We start from the raw sequence: 18468 nt of genomic DNA on the forward strand, positions 1-18468 counted from the left end.
TAACAGCAGATGGAAACAAATTGTATGGAGGAGAGAAATGAGGTGGGGGTCTTGAAGGAGCAATATCCTGGGGTGACACCACAATCCAGTTGTCTCCGATGCCCATCACTGTAGTACTGAAACACCGGGCAAGTGAGATCTGCACGGTGAGATCCAGAACGGGCGTCGCAGCGTGCAGAGACGAAAGCAAAAACGATGCAGCACTGCCAACTTCTAGAGCCTGTTCATCCCCGCCAATGGACAGATCCAAGGCCTTCGAGTCGACAGTCCCCACACACACCACTCCCCATCCCAGGGACGGCGTCTTTTGGCCTTGATCTGTCCTACAATGATTGTCTTTCAGTGAGAACATGCTGAGCCAGTGCTTCAAACCCTGGACCTGCAGCAGCCAACAACCTGGGTACAAAGAAATGACCAGGCCCTTGAATTCAGTTGCATTTCTTGAACCCACCCACGGGGCGGGGCCGACTTTTCCCATTGGTTGACAGAGTGCTGATGATTTACATCCAGCCTCTTTTTTAGGGGGCTTCTGGGAGGTTCGACTTGCAAAGAGGGAATGAGGGATTGCCTGGCTGCACGTCCTTCACCCATGGCGATCCTCAGGCGGATGCTGATTCTTCTGTTGTGGAGCTGTTGCTCAGGTGAGTTTACTTCCCTGCTAATCTCGCCCCACCCTGTGTATTGGACGCTACTGGAAAGGCACCTTTGCTGCCCTGCCGTGAGTGCGGTGCTTGGCCATCTAGCCAGGGTGCTTGGTCCAAGAAACCGGGGAGACGGCGAATGCTCCCTTGTTCACGGTGCTTGCAGTCCCTTCCGTGACTCCAGAGGCGAGGCAGTGTGGGGGCTGCGTCCGACTGTCAGTCTGGGAGCGAGCAGCTGCGAGTCCCACGGGGGCTGTCTGCCTCCAGCAGCCTCTGTTAAGAATCTCCCTTCGTAGCCAGGCCCGCCAAGTTCTGTCTCTTCTCTGCCCTGAGGGCCATGGCCTGCCCTGAGGCCAGTGGGACTCGGGGTGTGGTGGGAGTTTTCCCCGGCAGAAAGGGGGGCGGGAAATTAGGAGGGAGCAGGGGGTAGGAACTGAAAAGCCAGGGATTCTCTGGGGCCTCCCTCGTTCTGGCCTGGGCAGAAATATTGCTGTCCACACTAGGTACAATTGCTTGCTGGGACAGAGAGTGCTGACATGAAGCAGCCTCTATCCACCGATGGTAGCCAAGGATTTAGCCCACACCCCAGACGCTCGCTGGCCTCTCTGGGAGTTGCGGGTGCGTGAGATCAGCGGGACTGGTCCCATTGTGCCCTCGGACTTGGTCTGGGAGAGTGGGACACAGCAGGCATGTGAATTAGGCATGGGGTGTAAAGTAGTTAATTCTGGGGCATAGCCCCTGCGCTGCTTTGGGGGGAGGGAGTTTGGGGGGAGGGAGTGCCCCTCCAGAACTCTAGCACCCTGTCCAGGCCATGCTCATCTTCTCTTCCCTTGTCTGCATGCATAGGTGCTGAAACTAGGGGTGCTCCTGCACCCCCTGGCTGGAAGTAGTAATAACAACCCAAATCCCTGGCTTCTGCCTTCAGCACCCCCCCCTATAAAAATTGTTCCAGCCCCACTTTTGCATGTGAGCCCCAGGGATCTGGGAATAGTTTCAGGAGGTCACATCCCCAGCTCGGGATGCTCAGGGGGTCAAGAGCTTGTTAACAGGTCACCCCACGTGATAAGCCAGCAGAGTTTCCTTCCCACTCAGCTGTCTAACTCACTGCCAGCGGGACTGCTCTTTGCACCTGGCTGGGATAGACACTGTGCACGGCCCCCGCAAAGCTGTGAAGGTTTCGGGTCCTTTCATCTTCCCTCGGCTGGTCTTGGTGGGGAGTGAAGTGGCTGCTAGTCGGGGAATAAGATGACCCTTCTCTTCCAGGAGCCGAGGGCAACCTGCAACCACTCCCCAAGTTTGGAGATGTCTATCATGTTACAGGTAATGCTCTAGGAGGGGGCTTGGCCCTGCGTGTATTGGGGGCTGGGGGCTGTCCCGGGGTGGTGGTGAGGAAATGTCTTAAGGATGAAAGAAAAGGAGTACTTGTGGCACCTTAGAGACTAACCAATTTATTTGAGCATCACGAAAGCTCATGCTCAAATAAATTGGTTAGTCTCTAAGGTGCCACAAGTCCTCCTTTTCTTTTTGCGAATACAGACTAACACGGCTGTTCCTCTGAAACCTGTCTTAAGGATGGGAATTCTGAGGCTTAATTAGCATTTGCAAAGTGCTTGGAGATCCTTGGCTGGAAGGTGCTGTAGAATCACACAGGGACAGATTTTCACAGGTATTTAATGCAGATAGGGGCCTAGTGGGATTTCCGAAAACTCTCATGTAGGTTGGGTACCTAACTCCCACTGGAAATCAATGGGAGTTGGTTAGGTGCTTATCTGCAGCTGTAGGCACCTAAATATCTTTGAAAATGTGGCCTGAAGTACTTTGGCAGGGCAGAAGTGGTGTTCAGCTCCAAGTCAAGTTTAGCCTGGGGTCTGGGTTCAAGGGTTCGGGGGGAGGGAGTTAGCTCTTCTCTTGAGATGTCAGACATATCTGGCTTGAGAAATCAGTCCCCTCCAGGTTTGGGATGTGTTCCAGCCGCCAAAGCTGCATAGCTGGGTCTCAGATTCAAATCAGACCGCCCCCTCCCCAGCCACGAAATGCAAAGGAGTGCAGATTTAAGGCCCTGATCCCTACCTGTTAGAATACTGTTGTCCAGGTTTGTTCCATCGATATAGTCTGAAAGACAGTTGCATCTCCTCTATTTAAGGGGACCGGCTGAGGACCGGCTGAATGCCACGCTCCCGTGTAAGAGTCCAAAGAGTAGGGAGGAAAGTAATTCTGTAGAAGCCATGATATCACCCTCCACAATCAGAGCTGCAGGCTTAAGTGCCACAAAGGCAGGAGGGGGCTGGTGTGTTCCCTCCCCACTGTTCTCATCAGCTTGGTTTCCAGGACTGCTCACATTGTGCACTGCAGAAGAGAGCCTTCAGCTCCCATTTCTCAGTGCCCTAGGAAGGAGGTGCCTATAATCTTGTTCAACGACACCTTGAAACAACCTTAACACCCCCCCCCCCCGTCCCCACCTCTCGCCCCTTTTGGAGCCTGGCAAATGAGCTTTTTTCCCCTCTGAAGTGGTTTGGCTAGGACCCCTATTGAGATGAACTTGCAACCTCCTCCTAGCTGGGCAAGTGCCCTGGGCCTCCTCCCAATGAGCTCTCACTAGAAGGGATGTCTCTGGTCACTGAAATTTACCTCCGTGCTGCCCCATCCCCCCAACCCCACTCTGTCGTGAATTCGCAGCAAGGATTTGCACTGCAAGCGCTGAACCATGAAACCAGGTTAGAGAACACTGGGGCAACCCCTTACCTGGCTTTTATACCCTCCCACTGGCTTCAGGGGGAGTTTGCCTGGGTGCAGGGTGAGCCAGGGCTCAGGATTAGGCTCCTGTGTTTAAAATCAACTGGTCCGTTGCTCTTAACTTCCCCTGCATTTACACTGCAGCTGGCAAGCCCTCTCTGACCGGATGGGCGGGGCACACTGTCTCTAAAGTGATTAACTGTAAATAGAAAAGGAGTACTTGTGGCACCTTAGAGACTAACCAATTTATTTGAGCATGAGCTTTCGTGAGCTACAGCTCAATAAGATCTTGTCCCTTGTCTCTTATGGGACAGGCTAATCTGGCTTCTGTCACCTTGTGTCCTGCAGGGGTTATAAGCCTGCCCTATGCTGAAATCAAGGAGCCCTTCGAAGCCTGGTACAACCTGACCGGAGGCCAGAGCCGTATCCAGTATTACCATGGTAAGTCACCGGGGTACTGTTGGGGTAGCGGTCCAGGGAGGCAGTGTCCTTCTCCCCTTACCCCCATTGAATGGATTGCCCACGTCTGGCTGCACGGCAGGGCTCTCTCCTCTGAATGCATCTAGCGCTGTGGATATGTCTCTGTCATAGCACGCCTAGAGAGGCAGCACCTGGGCCAAGGCCCCAGAGGCTAAGCCTAGATCAGTTTATGCTCTGGGGTGCAGATTCATAGATATTAAGGTCAGAAGGGACCACTATGATCATCTAGTCTGACCTCCCGCACAATGCAGGCCACAGAATCTCACCCACCCACTCCTGCAATAAACCTCTCACCTATGTCTGAGCTACTGAAGACCTCCAATCATGGTTTAAAGACTTCAAGGTACAGAGAATCCTCCAGCAAGTGACCCGTGCCCCATGCTACAGAGGATGGCAAAAAAACCCCAGGGCCTCTTCCAATCTGCCCTGGAGGAAAATTCCTTCCCGACCCCAGATATGGCGATCAGCTGAACCGCGAGCATGTGGGCAAGATTCACCAGCCAGATACCCAGGAAAGAATTCTCTACAGTAACTCAGATCCCATCCCATCTAACATCCCATCACAGGCCACTGGGCCTATTTACCATGAATAGTTAAAGATCAGTTAATTGCCAAGATCATGTTATCCCATCATACCATCTCCTTCATAAATGTATCGAGTTTAATCTTGAAGCCAGATAGGTCTTTTGCCCCCACTGCTTCCCTTGGAAGGCTGTTCCAGAACTTCACTCCTCTGATGGCTAGAAACCTTCATCTAATTTCAAGTCTAAACTTCCCGATGGCCAGTTTATATCCATTTGTTCTTGTGTCCATATTGGTACTGAGCTTAAATAATTCCTCTCCCTCTCTGGTATTTATCCCTCTGATATATTTATAGAAAGCAATCATATCTCCCCTCTGCCTTCTTTTGTTTAGGCTAAACATGCCAAGCTCCTTGAGTCTCCTTTCATAAGACAGGTTTTCCATTCCTCCGATCATCCTAGTAGCCCTTCTCTGTACCTGTTCCAGTTTGAATTCATCCTTCTTAAACATGGGAGACGAGAACTGCACACAGTATTCCAGATGAGGACTCACCAGTGCCTTGTATAACGGTACTAAAACCTCCTTATCCCTACTGGAAATACCTTGCCTGATGCACCCCAAGACCGCATTAGCTTTTTTCACGGCCATATCAAATTGGCGGCTCATAGTCATCCTGTGGTCAACCAATACTCCAAAGTCCTTCTCCTCCTCCATTACTTCTAATTGATGCATCCCCAGTTTATAACTAAAATTCTTGTTATTAATCCCTAAATGCATGACCTTAAACTTCTCACTATTAAATTTCATCCTATTACTATTACTCCACTTTACAAGGTCATCCAGATCCTCCTGTATGATATCCCGGTCCTTCTCTAAATTGGCAATACCTCCCAGCTTTGTATCATCCACAGACTTTATTAGCACACTCCCACTTTTTGTGCCGAGGTCAGTAATAAAAAGATTAAATAAGATTGGTCCCAAAACCAGTCCCTGAGGAATTCCACTGGTAACCTCCCTCCAGCCTGACAGTTCACCTTTCAGTATGACCCGCTGTAGTCTCCCCTTTAACCAATTCCTTATCCACCTTTCAGTTTTCATATTGATCCCCATCTTTTCCAATTTAACTCATAATTCCCCATGTGGCACCGTATCAAATGCCTTACTGAAATCTAGGTAAATTAGATCCACTGCATTTCCTTTGTCTAACAAATCTGTTACTTTGGTTTGGCATGATCTACCTTTTGTAAAACCATGTTGTATTTTGTCCCATTTAACATTGACCTCAATGTCCTTAACTACTTTCTCCTTCAAAAATTTTTCCAAGACCTAGCATACTACAGATGTTAAACTAACAGGCCTTTAGTTACCCGGATCACTTTTTTTTCCTTTCTTAAAAATAGGAACTATGTTAGCAATTCTCCAGTCATACGGTACAACCCCTGAGTTTACAGATTCATTAAAAATTCTTGCTAATGGGCTTGCAATTTTGTGTGCCAATTCCTTTAATATTCTTGGATGAAGATTATCTGGGCTCCCCGATTTAGTCCCATTAAGCTGTTTGAGGTTCACTTCTACTTCAGATATGGTAATATCTACTGTTAGGGGGCTTATTCCTTCACCCACTTACTTCCGTGGTCCTTCTTGCATGAACAGAGAGCAACAATACCCGAAGTCCAAAGGTGCAAACAATTCAATGTTTATTGGGGTGAACTTCCAGCAAGCATGATTCCAGTTTCCTTCCTTAGTGTCCCCCCTTCCCAGCTCTGACACCACAGAGCCTTACACCTGTGTCCCTGTTCCCATTTCTGCCCTTAGCCAAACATGATTCCAATTTTCCCCCCGCCCCCATTCCCTGTTCCCATTTCCCCCTTTAGCAAAACATGATTCCAATTTCCCCACCCTCATTCCCTGTTCCCATTTTCCCCACACACACACACTTCCTGATTGACTGCAGACTATACAGTAAAACTTGAGTTCTGCTTAGCTATACCTTAACCAATCATTTTCCTGAAATCTAACTAACCAATTTTAACATATTGTAACATGATTATTTAACAAATTATATTCCACCACCTTAATTAGTTTACACCTAGCAAAATTAATTATACAGCAGACAGAAACAATCACAGAACCAGACAGAGATTATACAGACAAACAATGGGGAAATGGGGACTACAGTGATAGAACAAACAACAAACATTTCACATCCCAGCTATTGATAAGTGAATTCTTGCCAGACAGGATGCTATCAAACTAAGTTTCCTTTTACATTTTCTAAGCACTTCCCTTTCTCTGGAGGCGATGAGCATTATCAGGACAGGACTGTATTCCTAACAGCCCAATAGCACCTTCTTTCAATGTGACTAGGTTGGGATGTGAGGATGTGACCGGTCGCTTCCCAGCTTATGGCTGCCTCTGCTACTTAGCCAAAGGCCTTAGCCTAAGCACAGGGCCTCAGACTGTCACAGTAAGAGAAGGCCCTTACACCAGCAGACAGTGATTTTGATTCTTTCTTTTGTACCTCTAGAACTAGCCAAGTGATAAGAATACACCTAAATTCTTCGAGTATAGGCCTTTACAGACAGGCCTGAATATCTATATCCTAACATCCACCTCCATATCCTCATTCCCATTTGTCATGCTACCATTACCCCGAAGATCCTCTTTAGCCTTATTAAAGACTGAGGCAAAGTATTTGTTTAGATATTGGGCCATGCCTAGATTATCCTTGACCTCCACTTCATCCTCAGTATTAAGCGTTCCCACTTCTTCTTTCTTTGTTTTCTTCTTATTTATATGGCTATAGAACCTTTTACTATTGGTTTTAATTCCCTTTGCAAGGTCCAACTCTACTGGACTTTTAGCTTTTCTCACCATATCCCTACATGTTCTGGCCTCAATAAGGTAGCTTTCCTTGCTGATCCCTCCCATCTTCCACTCCCTGTAGGCTTTCTGCTTTTTCTTAATCACCTCTCTGAGATGCTTGCTCATCCAGCTGGGTCTACAACTCCTGCCAAAGAATTTTTCCCCTTTCTTGGGATGCAGGTTTCCGACAGCTTCTGCAGCTGTGACTTGAAGTAATCCCAGGCCTCCTCCGCCTTTAGATCCACAAGTCCTTCAGTCCAATCCACTTCCCTAACCAATTTCCTTAACTTTTGAAAGTCAGCCCTTTTGAAATCAAAAACCCTAGTTGCAGATTTATTTTTGTTACTCCTTCCGTGCAGTTTGAACTGAATTAAATGATCACTCGAACCGATCATGATCACTCGAACCAAGGTCGTCCCCTACAACCATTTCTTCTATGAGGTCCTCACTACTCACCAAAACCAAATCTAAAATGGCATCCCCTTGTCGGTTCAGCAACTACTTGATGAAGGAATCCATCAGCTATCGCATCCAGGAAAATCTGAGCCCTGTTGTTATTACTAGCACTTGTCCTCCTGTCTATATCTGGGAAGTTAAAGTCTCCCATGATCAGGCAGTTTCCATTAGTATTCCAGTCATGACGACTATTCCACCCTGTTTCTGCTATCCCTATAATATCTGGTTTCACTTCCTGCACCAGTAACTCTAGTTCCTCCATTTTGTTACCTAGGCTCCTCGCATTGGTGTACAAACATCTTAATTTTTGCTGTTTGGCCTCGCTCACATTCTGTACCCGATTAGGCATGGTCATTCTACAGCCAGTATGACCTATTAGACTGGTATCCAGATAAACTGGGCTTCTAGCGTTAGCGACTATCTGCATAGGATAGGATAGGAGCATATGATCTGGCCCCAGCATATTACCAAGCTGAGGTCCTGACGCAGGCAGCCCCCGCAGCGAACGCCGGGGGCGTCAGAGAGGGAAATCCAAGCCAGGACGCTCGGGCTGAGGCCCACAGTGCACAAGGCTCTGGTTTATGCCGTGATTCTTTGCTAGAGCGCGGTTAACGGCTTCAGGTCACAGCTGCTGCAACTAAACTGGCCACCCTCCCCTGGCCAGCAAGCCTATTCTCCTCTCCACTCCTGACAGCGGCACGTCAGGGCAGCTCCGCTGGCGAACAAGTGCTGAGCAGGAGGGGAGCACCAGGGACTTGATCCTGCAGCAGTGAGCACCCCATTTACTCCTACTTAGCAACCTGGGGGAGTCCCACTAGTCCCACTGCCGTGAGTGCCGGGGCATGGGAGGCTACCTCTAGCCCCTGGCATGGCCCGCGTCTCCCAACCCCCCGTCACTCAGCACAGAGTGAAGGTCGCCTCTGTTACGCTTCCCCTTGCCCTCAGGGAGGGCGTGAACGCCTACAGCACTGTTACAGCCGTCTATGGTAACTGTTTGCCCTGGGTGCGTCCCTGCAGGCCAAGTGATCACGTACCAGCTTGGCTCTCTGGAGCCATTCGGCGCCAGTTTCAAGGTGACCCCAGAAACCACAGAAACCGAGGCAAACGTTCGGAAGTGCTTCCGGGTCAACGGCACGGCTGGGGATCTCATCAGCCCGCAGAGCGTCTTTCCCCGCCTGGACGGCTTCAAGGTGAGCCCATGTCTCGCGGGACCAGCCGAAGAAGGGCCCCAGATGCCAGGCATCCTGCTTGGCGAATGGGCTCTCCTTCCCCCCTGGGAGACCCTGTAGTTACCTCACCCTGCACCATACCACAGGGCCACTGGCCTTACAAAGCGCACGCGCCATGGGGCTCTGCGGCAAACTAGTGCATGATTGAGCCAGCACACCCCTTCCCCTGGCAGCGATGTTACAAGCACAGGGCCAGATCCAGCCCTGCCCTAAGAAAGGTGCCTCGCCACTCAAGTTGGTGGGGCTTGTGCCAGGGCTGGCTGGGGTCAAACTATCCCTCCCAGGGGTGCACAAGTGGAAAGGGGTCCGGGGAAGCCTACCCCATCCCCCTTGTACACCCTGAGCAAGGGCCAGGGATAATCAGCTGAAGGGGGATGGGGACTTCTCCCTTTGTGCACCCCCGGGGAGAATGTCCCCCAAGAGGGGAGGACTGACCCGCGTCTAGACTTCCAGCCACGAGGCGCGAGCTTGGCCTGACTACTGCACAGCGAGCCTCCATCCTGCGGCTCAGAGCGCGCACAGCTGCTGGCCAGAAGGCCATGGGCAGCGCCTCATGTTTGCACCGCGTAGGATCTCTCTTGCTCCGGCAGTTAACTGCCCCATCTCATTCGGAAACACTGCCCCTACGCCCGCTGCCTCCCCAGCCCGTGCGGGAGGAGCCCTACAAAGGGCAGCTCTGCACCGTGCTGCAGAACGTGTCCTACTGGGGCCGGAAGAAGAACGTCTACACCTTGTGGGTGGCCAGCTCCGCCGACGGCCCCGTGCCCATCCACTACGAGATGCGGGGCTTCAACAGCCTGCTGGGCTCTCACTACGACAAGTATGAGATTGACTACAGCAGCTTTGCCCGCAGCTACCCAGCCGGGGTCTTCAGCCTCCCACCCGGTAAGCGTACTGCTGCCCTGGTCTACAGGGCTTCCGCCATCACACCCATCACAGGCCTGTAGATCCAGCGGAGACACCGCCCATCCCCTCCATACCATGCAAGCGCTTCTGGCTACAGTAATACCTGGCCACGTCACAGGCAAACACCAGGCAAAGGGGTTGGTGAATCAAGGGACTTGAAGCCAGATCGGTGCCTGTGTGGATGGCACTGGTGTCCTCACGGAGCACAGTCTGTTGGTGAAGCCATACAGACTGGAAGGATTGCCCGTGCCATGCAGACTCCGGTTGGCAAACACTAGATGTGAACGTACTGGCGCTGGCAAACCTTGCACTGGGCAGAGAAGTGTCAACTTTCCATACGGCCCCTCAGCGGGTGTGAAGCAGCGTAGTTCTGCTGAGGTCTGTTTACACCTGTGGCAGCCACGTGGCCCTCCAGAGCCAGGCTGGCTAACCCGCTAGCTGATGCCAGGCTCCAGGTGCCTCAGCTTTTCTGACGCCCTTCTGATGAACTGCCCTGGCCCAGCCTGCGCCCTGGTGTCACGCCATGGTGTGGGTCAGGTGCCGTTAACACAGGCAGTGCCATTGGCTTGCGTGGGGAGGTGGGGTCTGAGAAAAAAACAAGCTCCGGGAATTTCCGAGATGATAAAGATGCTCCCCCTAACCAAACCTCCCCATGCTCGACCCTAGGGTTTGAAAACTTAACTGGACAAAAGTCCTAGAAAAGAGCTCTCCATCCCTTACTTCTGACCCAAGGACATGGGGAGGGCCCTCTGCAAGTGCCTAACACAGTGAACAACCGGTGCAGGGCCAGATTCTGCCCTGGATTTACACTGATGTAACCCTCCCCTCCCCCAACTCTAAGGGAATTACTTCAGATTAACAGCCGTGTACCGGCAAAATCTGGCCTACTCCCTACCTATAGGCCAACTACAACTTTATACTGCAGCAAGAAGTGAACTGGTGAAGATGCAGCTTGATTTATGATTGCTCAGATAAAGTCAATCCTGCTCTTGATAACCTTTGCCCTGCCAGTCTGCTCCAGGGATAATCTGTGCCTGCCACAAACTTGTCCATGACAGTTGCTTCTGCCTCTGTCCTTTCTAGGTCTAAAATGCGAGCACTGGCCTGGCGCAGGGCCGGAGCACCAGATCCTGGCCAATCCAATGCAGGAATTTGTCGGGAGAATTAGAGAAATAGACAGAGTCCATCACCGGCTGTTCCACCACTACAAGGAGAAGTTCAGGAAGACGTATAGCACCGAGAAGGAGATGGAACACAGGAAACGAACCTTCATCCACAACATGAGGTATGGAGCTATCTTGGAAAGGAAAGGAAAGGAAAGGAAAGGAAAGGAAAGGAAAGGAAAGGAAAGGAAGAACAAGAGGGTTTGTTTATGCATCTCAAGGAATGATCCAAGGGACCAGCAAAATACTGGTTGCTTGATAGAAGCGTCTTCTAATAACAATGGAAGAGACTCCTGCCTGGCCTGTGTGGGAATGCGCTGGGGTACTCTCTTGAGAAGGGAGGATGCCTGGTAAACGTGCCCTCATGTATGGGTTGGCTGTGTCGTAAGCCTGGAATGAACCCAGGACACAGTTTGAGAGTGATTTTGGTTGCTGTATTTTGGGCGTCCAGCTCAAGAGTTCGGGACACTCGGCCCATGCTGAAAATCCGCCCCGAGCGTCTCCAGCTGGGCACCCAAAAAAATCCAGGGTTTGGGGCTGGAAAGTTTGGCTGCAAACCCCTGGCCTCTCCCACCACATGTGGGGCAGCCCCAAGATGAGGGAACTCCCCAGAACGCTAGAAGTGATGCAGGTTGAGTCTCTTGCATGACATTCCCCCGCAAGAGCAGCTTAGAGGGTAAGTGCTAAGGGATGACTGCTCTGCATCACGGCCCATGGAACCTGACCCAGATACTGTCCCAGGCCCTTCCCTCTTGTTACAGGCCTGAGCTTCTCCGGGCTCCAGACTAGGGGCCTCCAATCAGCTAACCTCAGCAGGTGGGAGGAGGAGGTAGCTTCTTCTGGGATTGCTTCTCCCATGCGCCCTGGCATGGCTAGGAGCCACCCATGCCGGTTATGATTGTTTGGTTTTTTGGGGTTACTGGGTGGCCACAAGGCAGTGCTGCCTGCTGTCCAGCTCCCTCTTCACGGCATCCATCCCCTCCCAGGTACGTCCACTCCAAGAATCGGGACAATCTGCCCTACAAGCTGGTGCTGAACCACCTGGCCGACCGCACCCCGGCGGAGATGGCCGTGCTGCGGGGGCGGCTAAAGAGCGGGGCCCCCAACAACGGGCAGCCGTTCCCGTCTGAGGGGTACAAGAGCCTCGTCCTACCGGAGAGCCTGGACTGGAGGCTGTACGGTGAGTGACACATGCCGTGCTCTGCCGCCCATTCTAACCTCCCAATGGAGCAGCAGGGAGTCCAAGCCCTGCCCAGGGGGCTCTCGTCTGGAGCCGCTGCATATGACAGCTTGAGAAGGGAAACAGATCCCAGAGAAAACTAGCGCTGATGCACTGCATACTCCGGGCACACCCCATCCCTACCTTCTCCTGACCAGAGATCGCGTAACCCAGACTAAGGGTACAGGCCTACATGCCTCTCTAGTGGCCGGGCCGTAGAAGAGATTTGAGTCTCGCGCGGCCTCCACCTAACGGAGCAGGTCTTTTAGCTCAGGCAGTAGCAGTGGCTGTTTTTAGCTCTGAGGGTCCCAGGTTCAAGCCCCACAAAGGGCCGAAGTGGGGTCCGTTACTCTCTGCGAAAAGGAACTTTTCTGCAAAATGGCCACTTTCCCATGGAAGAATATGGGAGGTGTTAAAAACCCTAAACTACCTCACTGCAAACCGTTCTGTAACCCCCTCCCTCCCCAGGCGCTGTGACCCCAGTGAAGGACCAGGCCGTGTGCGGCTCCTGCTGGAGCTTTGCTACCACCGGGGCAATGGAGGGTGCCCTGTTCCTTAAGGTGAGAGCCCAGCTGCCTTGCGTGTCTAGGGAGGGAGCAGTTCAGAGTCTCCGAGGCAGGCTGGGCCATCTGAGCCCACACGCACTTGTCAGGCTCCTGCCACTAGTCCGGATCCTCTGGGCTGCTGGGCTGAAGAATCCACCCCTCCGGCCGAGCTGCACAGTGCTGGGAGTTAAGGTGGGAGCACTGAAGGGGAACATGGCCTTGCTCCATGCCACGGGTGACCTCTGGCGCCTGATAAAGACCAGCTCGGAGATGTGGAGCATGGTGTGGCTGCTAGACACAACATGCCTGGGAAGTGGAGGCCACCCCTCACTGGAGAGAGGAAGCAATGCAGGGGGTGGGGAAAATCATCCTTGAATGGGACAGGGGGCAGCCGGGCATGCTCCAGTGACCCCCCTCTGCTCAGGCCCTGGATGGAGGCAGTGCCCAGAGGGAACCTTTGGTGCTTTTGGCTGGAGGAGGGAGACAACTGACCCCTCCTTGAGCCGGGGGGAAGCCCCATCCCCCCTCTCCTCTGGGCTTTGTGCATTACCCGGGACTCCGGAGCTCTCGGCTGGAACCCTGACTTTCTCCTGGCTGCCCCCCCAGACCGGAGTGCTGACCCCGCTGTCCCAGCAAGTCCTGATCGACTGCTCTTGGGGCTTCGGGAACCATGCCTGCGACGGCGGCGAAGAGTGGCAGGCGTACGAGTGGATGAAGAAGCACGGTGGCATTGCCAGCACCGAGTCCTACGGGCCGTACATGGGCCAGGTGAGCGCTGGGCCAGCGGCCGAGGAGAGCACGGAGCCGTTTGGCTTGGGGGAGCTGATGAATTTCTTCACGCCGGTGGGAGATTCTGGGAGGGCCTTTGGGACGCTGGGCACCTTCGTGCCTGCTGTCTCCATGGGGGTTGAGGGTGCTTCGTACCCTATCTGGGGCATGCACAGGCCACTTCAGTCACTGCCAGGCCTGGCAAAGGCAAGACGGCCTTGTGGTTAAAGCAGTGGATGGCAACCTGGGTTCAATCCCCAGTTCCACCAGGCTCCCTCTGTGATCACAGGCAGATCGCCCCCGGCTGGACTGAGCAGGGCTGGATTTCCACTTAGGCACAGTAGGTCCATGCCTAGGGGCGCCCTACCTCTCCAAAACCGTGGGCAACACAAAGGGCAGCTGTAGGCAGCAGGGGGCGCTGAAGATGCTGTGCCTCGGGGTGCGTAAGGTGCAAATCTGGCCCTGGTGCTGAGCAGCTGCAGCGCCCACTGCCGATGGGGGTGCTGAGCACCTCCAGAAAGCAGAAGTGCCGCCCTCCTTCCGTGCCTCAGCTCTGCAGCTGTAAAACGGATTCAACCCTGCCCCGCGTCCCAGGCTGGCTGAGACGTTACAGTGACGGGGGCTGCGTCAGTACCCAGACAGTCTGGCACTCCCATCCTGCAGCCCCTCGTGCAGGAGAGGGACTTCTCACCTGTGAGCCGCTCCATGGAACTCAAGGAGATGATGGCTGTGATGGCCAGGGCCTGCGCGACAGCTGTCGCTAACTCATCATAACCCTGGCGGTGGCTGGAGCGGCCTGTGTAGATCCAAACCCTGAGACTGTTCGGCTGGCGCAGGGTGGGGGAGATCTGGGTGTGACGGGTTGGATCACAGAAACCCCTTTGGGAACTGCCAACTGGTGGGCCCAGACTACTTCTGTCCCTGCTTTCCCTGCCACGCTGGGACGCCAGCACCCTGTCTGGCTGAGCCAGACACGCCCGTCTGCTCCAACACAGACCCAGGGTCTGAACCGCGTGCCCCAAAGCTGCAGACTTAAAAAGCGTTCCTGTCTTTAACACTCAGATGCTCAACTCCCGATGGGGTCCAAACCCCAAATAAATGGGGTCCAAACCCCAAATAAATAAAGCTTATACAGGGTAAACTCATAAATTGTTTGCCCTCTATAACACTGATAGAGAGATATGCACAGCTGTTTGCCCCCCACCCCCACCCCTGGTATTATTAATTAACCCAGGTATGTATTAAGTAAAAAGAGATTTTATTAAATACAGAAAGTAGGGTTTAAGTGGTTCCAAGTAATAGCAGACAGATCAAAGTGAATTATCAAGCAAAATAAAATAGCACACACAAGTCTATGTCTAATACAGTAAGAAACTGAATACAGATAAAATCTCACCCTCAGAGATGTTTCAGTAAGTTTCTTTCACAGACTGGACACCTTCCCAGTCTGCAAAAAGAACAGGAGTACTTGTGGCACCTCAGAGACTAACAAATTTATCTGAGCATAAGCTTTCGTGAGCTACAGCTCACTTTATCGGATGCATCCTTTTCCCCTGGTACAGCCCTTGTTCCAGCTCAGGTGGTAGCTAGGGGATTTCTCATGATGGCCGCCCCCTTTGTGCTGTTCCCCCCACTTATGTATCTTTTGCATAAGGCGGGAATCCTTTGTCCCTCTGGGTTCCCACCCCTCCTTCTCAATGGAAAAGCACCAGGTTAAAGATGGATTCCAGTTCAGATGACATGATCACATGTCACTGTAAGACTTCATTACCCACTTGCCAGCCCACAGGTATGCAGGAAGACTTATAAGTAAAACAGAAAGAAAAGGAGGACTTGTGGCACCTCAGAGACTAACCAATTTATTTGAGCATAAGCTTTCGTGAGCTACAGCTCACTTCATCGGATGCATACTGTGGAAAATACAGAAGATGTTTTTATACACACAGACCGTGAAAAAATGGGTGTTTATCATTACAAAAGGTTTTCTCTCCCCCCACCCCACAAGTACTCCTTTTCTTTTTGCAAATACAGACTAACACGGCTGTTACTCTGAAACCTGTTATTAAGTAAAACAGAGCCATCTACAGGTAATTGTCCTGGTTAACGGGAGCCATAAAGATTCCAAACCACCACTAATGGCCCACACTTTGCATAATTACAATAGGATCTCAGAGTTATATTTCATATTTCTAGTTTCAGATACAAAAGTGATACATTTATACAAATAGGATGACCACACTCGTATGCTCAAATAAATTGGTTAGTCTCTAAGGTGCCACAAGTCCTCCTTTTCTTTTTGCGAATACAGACTAACACGGCTGCTACTCTGAAAGCTTTGTAATGATACCTTACAAGAGACCTTTTGCATGAAGCACATTCCAGTTACATTAGATTCATGCTCATTAGCATATTTTTATAAAATCATATAGAGTGCAACGTCACACTGGGTTTAGTGTTTCTCCAATAAGACCAGTGAAACTCCCTCCTTAGCCAGGGGGAGTGTTAACAGACTGGACAGCCCAGCATTGACTGGCTGCCACTGGGCCAGAGCCTGCCCAGTCTACTCTGCCATGGTCTCCAGATGGTGCCATGAAGGAGTCTGGGCCTAGGGCGGGAAGGAGAGATCTGGCTGAGGGGCTGGGCTCTGGATTTGACTGCAGTAGCCTTGTCACCCAGTTCTTGCACCTGTCTTTCCCCTCCAGAACGGGTACTGTCACTACAACCAGTCTGAGCTCATAGCCAAGGTCGCTGGCTACATCAACGTAGACCCCGGGAACGTCACCGCCCTGAAAGCAGCGCTCTACAAGCACGGCCCGGTGGCTGTGAACATAGATGCCTCCCCCAAGTCCTTTGCGTTCTATGCCAACGGTGTCTACTACGAACCTGCCTGTGGTGAGTCTGGGGGAGTGCGAGGGGCTCTGCTGGGGGAGGACTTTGCTTCTCTCAAATTGGACAAAGCCAGGTTCCCTGCGGGCAGAAGCCGGGGCAGCTACATTGATTCTTGCCACTGCTAGATCAGACCCATGGTCCATCTCATCTAGGATCCTGTTAATTAATCATAACATCACACAGCTTTGTTCTCATGGTTGTGTTATTTCCCTTGGCTTCCGTGTGTTCTTAAGAGCTCCAGATCTAACAGAGATAACTGCTGAACATGAGACTAGCCGCCAGGGCCAGGTCCTCGAGGATGCAATATAACGTCACTAAACTTAACTTTAAATAAAAATAAAGGCTACGGTCCCATCCGCCCAGCTGCATCAAAGGAAGGTGCCAGAAACTCCCAATAGAACAACCTATACATGCAGGGAAGCTTGTACCCTAACCCCATTCAGAGAGTGACTGCCTAATGTCCTAAAGCAGGAAGATTCATAACTCTTATCTTTTACTCTCCCTAACCTAACTGTGGATGTTCCTTCTCAATGTCCAGTCCTCTAACTTTTGCTAAACTCATGGCCTCCACGATATCATGTGGCAGTGAGTTCCGTAGGCTAATTATGCATTGGATTAAAAGGTATGTATTAAAATGTTACCTTTTTTAATTCATTGGGCATCCCCTTGTTCCTGGGTGGCATTGACCTTCCCTGCCACTCATTATCTTGCACCCCTTTTTATAGCCCCCTCTTATTCATTCCCCTTTACACGAACTCCTATAAGGCAGTTACAGGATGAGCATAGGAAGACATGTAGGGTGGTTCCTCTGCGCAGGGCATGGCCTGCTGGCCTCCTCTGCATGCAGGAACCCACAGCCCAGTCTCTCACCTCCCAGCAGAGGGAGACTAAATCTCCTCTCCTTTCTCCTAGGAAACAAGAGCACAGAGCTGGACCACGCAGTGCTGGCCGTGGGCTACGGGGTCCTGCAAGGGGAGAGCTATTGGCTCATCAAAAACTCCTGGTCCACCTACTGGGGTAACGACGGCTACATCCTCATCTCCATGCAGGACAACAACTGCGGGGTGACGACGGCTGCAACGTACCCCATCCTGGCCTGAGCGCTGATGCTGTGTGCAGGGCCTGTTCCCCCAGCCTTGCTCAAGAGACCAGCTAGCCCTGGGGAGAGAGACCTACACAGCTGGCTTTGGCTGAGCATTGGCATCAGCTATGTGAACCGGCTGGAGGCCTGGCAGCAACTCTCTGGCTGGGGTAGGTTGCTCCCGGAGTGTTGCTTTAATACCCACAAATCTTCAGCACCACAACGGGTCTGGTTCCCTCAAGGTCCTGTGAGATGCTGGGTGGCCTCCAAGCTGAGGGGCCCCCTGCGCCTCGCACCACCTCGGCACAGAAGCTCCGCAAGGCAGGGGCCATGCTGATGTGTGTCTATGCATCAGGCAAACCTGCCACCGTCACAGTGCTAATAACGTGTCAAGCAGGGCGGGGGGGGATGGCAAGCCACAGACGTTGGGGGCAGAGGGAGAGCTAGGCATGCACTGATGAGTGTTGGGTAGGGAAGCCAGCACTGCTAGGATCTCTGCTACACTGCACAGCAGAAGGCTGCTGAATGCATGGAGAGCGCCAGGACAATAAACTCTAGGGAAGAACTTTGCTGTGTCTGTGTGTTTAACGGGGTGGGAGCTGGGGGAAGCAGGGTTTAGCCGTGCCTTGCCTCTATGCTGCCCGACATTGCCCCAGGGAGCGGAGCAGGGCACCCCTCCTGCTGGGGGCAGTCGCAAGGTGGGGCACGTAGCTCTTCTGAAACTGAACAGACACAACCTGTGAGTCTGGGTTCAAAGAAACTTTCCAGAGTTAAGAGGACTTCCTGGGCTGGGGCTGAAGTAGAGGGCTGGGTGGATCAGGTGTCCTCAACAATAGTGCAAGCAAAGAGCAATGCTCCCAGGAACACACCAGCAGAGCAGGTACAGGCTGGGTTCACCTTAAGGAAAGCCCACCCGTTATCAATTCAAGGAGCGACAGAATAAACATCCCAAGAACATTCCGGTTCTACCA

At 52.1% G+C, this 18468-nt stretch overlaps 2 protein-coding genes across 5 annotated transcripts in view; one reads left to right on the forward strand and one right to left on the reverse strand.

Moving 5' to 3' along the window:
- Positions 1-18468, reverse strand: part of LOC125624879 (uncharacterized) — an 87637-nt gene that overhangs the window by 33129 nt on the left and 36040 nt on the right. The window lies entirely within an intron of this gene.
- On the forward strand, positions 514-18062 carry LOC125624881 (digestive cysteine proteinase 2-like). The gene is made up of 11 exons (XM_048826209.2): positions 514-641; positions 1905-1961; positions 3723-3815; positions 8715-8887; positions 9571-9811; positions 10916-11117; positions 11982-12175; positions 12683-12774; positions 13366-13527; positions 16230-16419; positions 17329-18062. The coding sequence occupies exons 1-11, from the start codon at positions 557-559 to the stop codon at positions 17514-17516; spliced, it is 1677 nt and encodes a 558-aa protein (XP_048682166.2). The 5' UTR covers positions 514-556; the 3' UTR covers positions 17517-18062.

Source organism: Caretta caretta, chromosome 19 (assembly GCF_965140235.1).
Source record: "Caretta caretta isolate rCarCar2 chromosome 19, rCarCar1.hap1, whole genome shotgun sequence".
Taxonomy (NCBI): Eukaryota; Metazoa; Chordata; order Testudines; family Cheloniidae; genus Caretta; species Caretta caretta.

What these genes read in the sequence shown, in the direction of transcription:
- LOC125624881 (XM_048826209.2), top strand. Translation starts at nt 557, where the DNA reads ATGAGGGATTGCCTGGCTGCACGTCCTTCACCCATGGCGATCCTCAGG. An exon ending in GGTCTTCAGCCTCCCACCCG is followed by an intron (nt 9,812 to 10,915) that starts GTAAGCGTACTG and finishes TGTCCTTTCTAG; the next exon opens with GTCTAAAATGCGAGCACTGG. An exon ending in ACCTTCATCCACAACATGAG is followed by an intron (nt 11,118 to 11,981) that starts GTATGGAGCTAT and finishes ATCCCCTCCCAG; the next exon opens with GTACGTCCACTCCAAGAATC.